At 47.5% G+C, this 510-nt stretch overlaps 1 protein-coding gene across 1 annotated transcript in view; it reads right to left on the bottom strand.

Moving 5' to 3' along the window:
- Positions 1 to 510, bottom strand: part of LOC125030438 (uncharacterized protein DDB_G0271670-like) — a gene marked incomplete at its 5' end in the record, with an annotated part of 12,684 nt that continues 12,174 nt past the window's right edge. Inside the window, 2 exons of the mRNA XM_047620474.1 lie at positions 1 to 206; positions 360 to 435. Of these exons, the coding sequence (XP_047476430.1) occupies positions 1 to 206; positions 360 to 435 (282 nt within the window). The remainder of the gene's footprint in view (positions 207 to 359; positions 436 to 510) is intronic.

Raw genomic sequence — 510 nt, 5'->3', positions numbered from 1 at the left:
CTAGATGGCAGCAGCGGCGGTGTTAATGATCGTAATGATGGCAATTATGTAGCGGTTAATGGCGCCAGAGGTGTTGCGGTCATTTCGGAGGCTCGGCGAAAGTCTCCTCCTGGTCAACACCTGTCTCGAGCTGAAGGCATCTCCAGAGTGGTCCAGAAAGGCAGACTCAAGGCTGTGTCTGCGAGGAGGTCTTGGGTCCCGATCACCTGTCAGGGACTATTATACAATCCGTAATATTCGTGAGATACGCGAATGCTGCGTTCTGTTCTTATTAAAGCCTGATTATATAAACGCTTATCCTTCTTCTTCCGCGTTAGGTCCATCTGCAATAGGCTTAAAAAGTATCATCGATGACTCACCGCCATTAAAACCTTCATTTGCCTCGACCAGGTGAAAAGGCCTTTCACCTGATCTCTTAATTAATAAATCACGCGACTTAACAGGGGATACAAACAAGTAATCAATACACAGATCGCTTATCTCGACGCTCCCTTCACTTCCCTCCAACGC

Source organism: Penaeus chinensis, chromosome 11, assembly GCF_019202785.1.
Source record: "Penaeus chinensis breed Huanghai No. 1 chromosome 11, ASM1920278v2, whole genome shotgun sequence".
NCBI classification, from domain to species: domain Eukaryota; kingdom Metazoa; phylum Arthropoda; class Malacostraca; order Decapoda; family Penaeidae; genus Penaeus; species Penaeus chinensis.
Note: the sequence above shows the minus strand (reverse complement) of the source record. Positions and strands in the feature narration are given on the sequence as shown.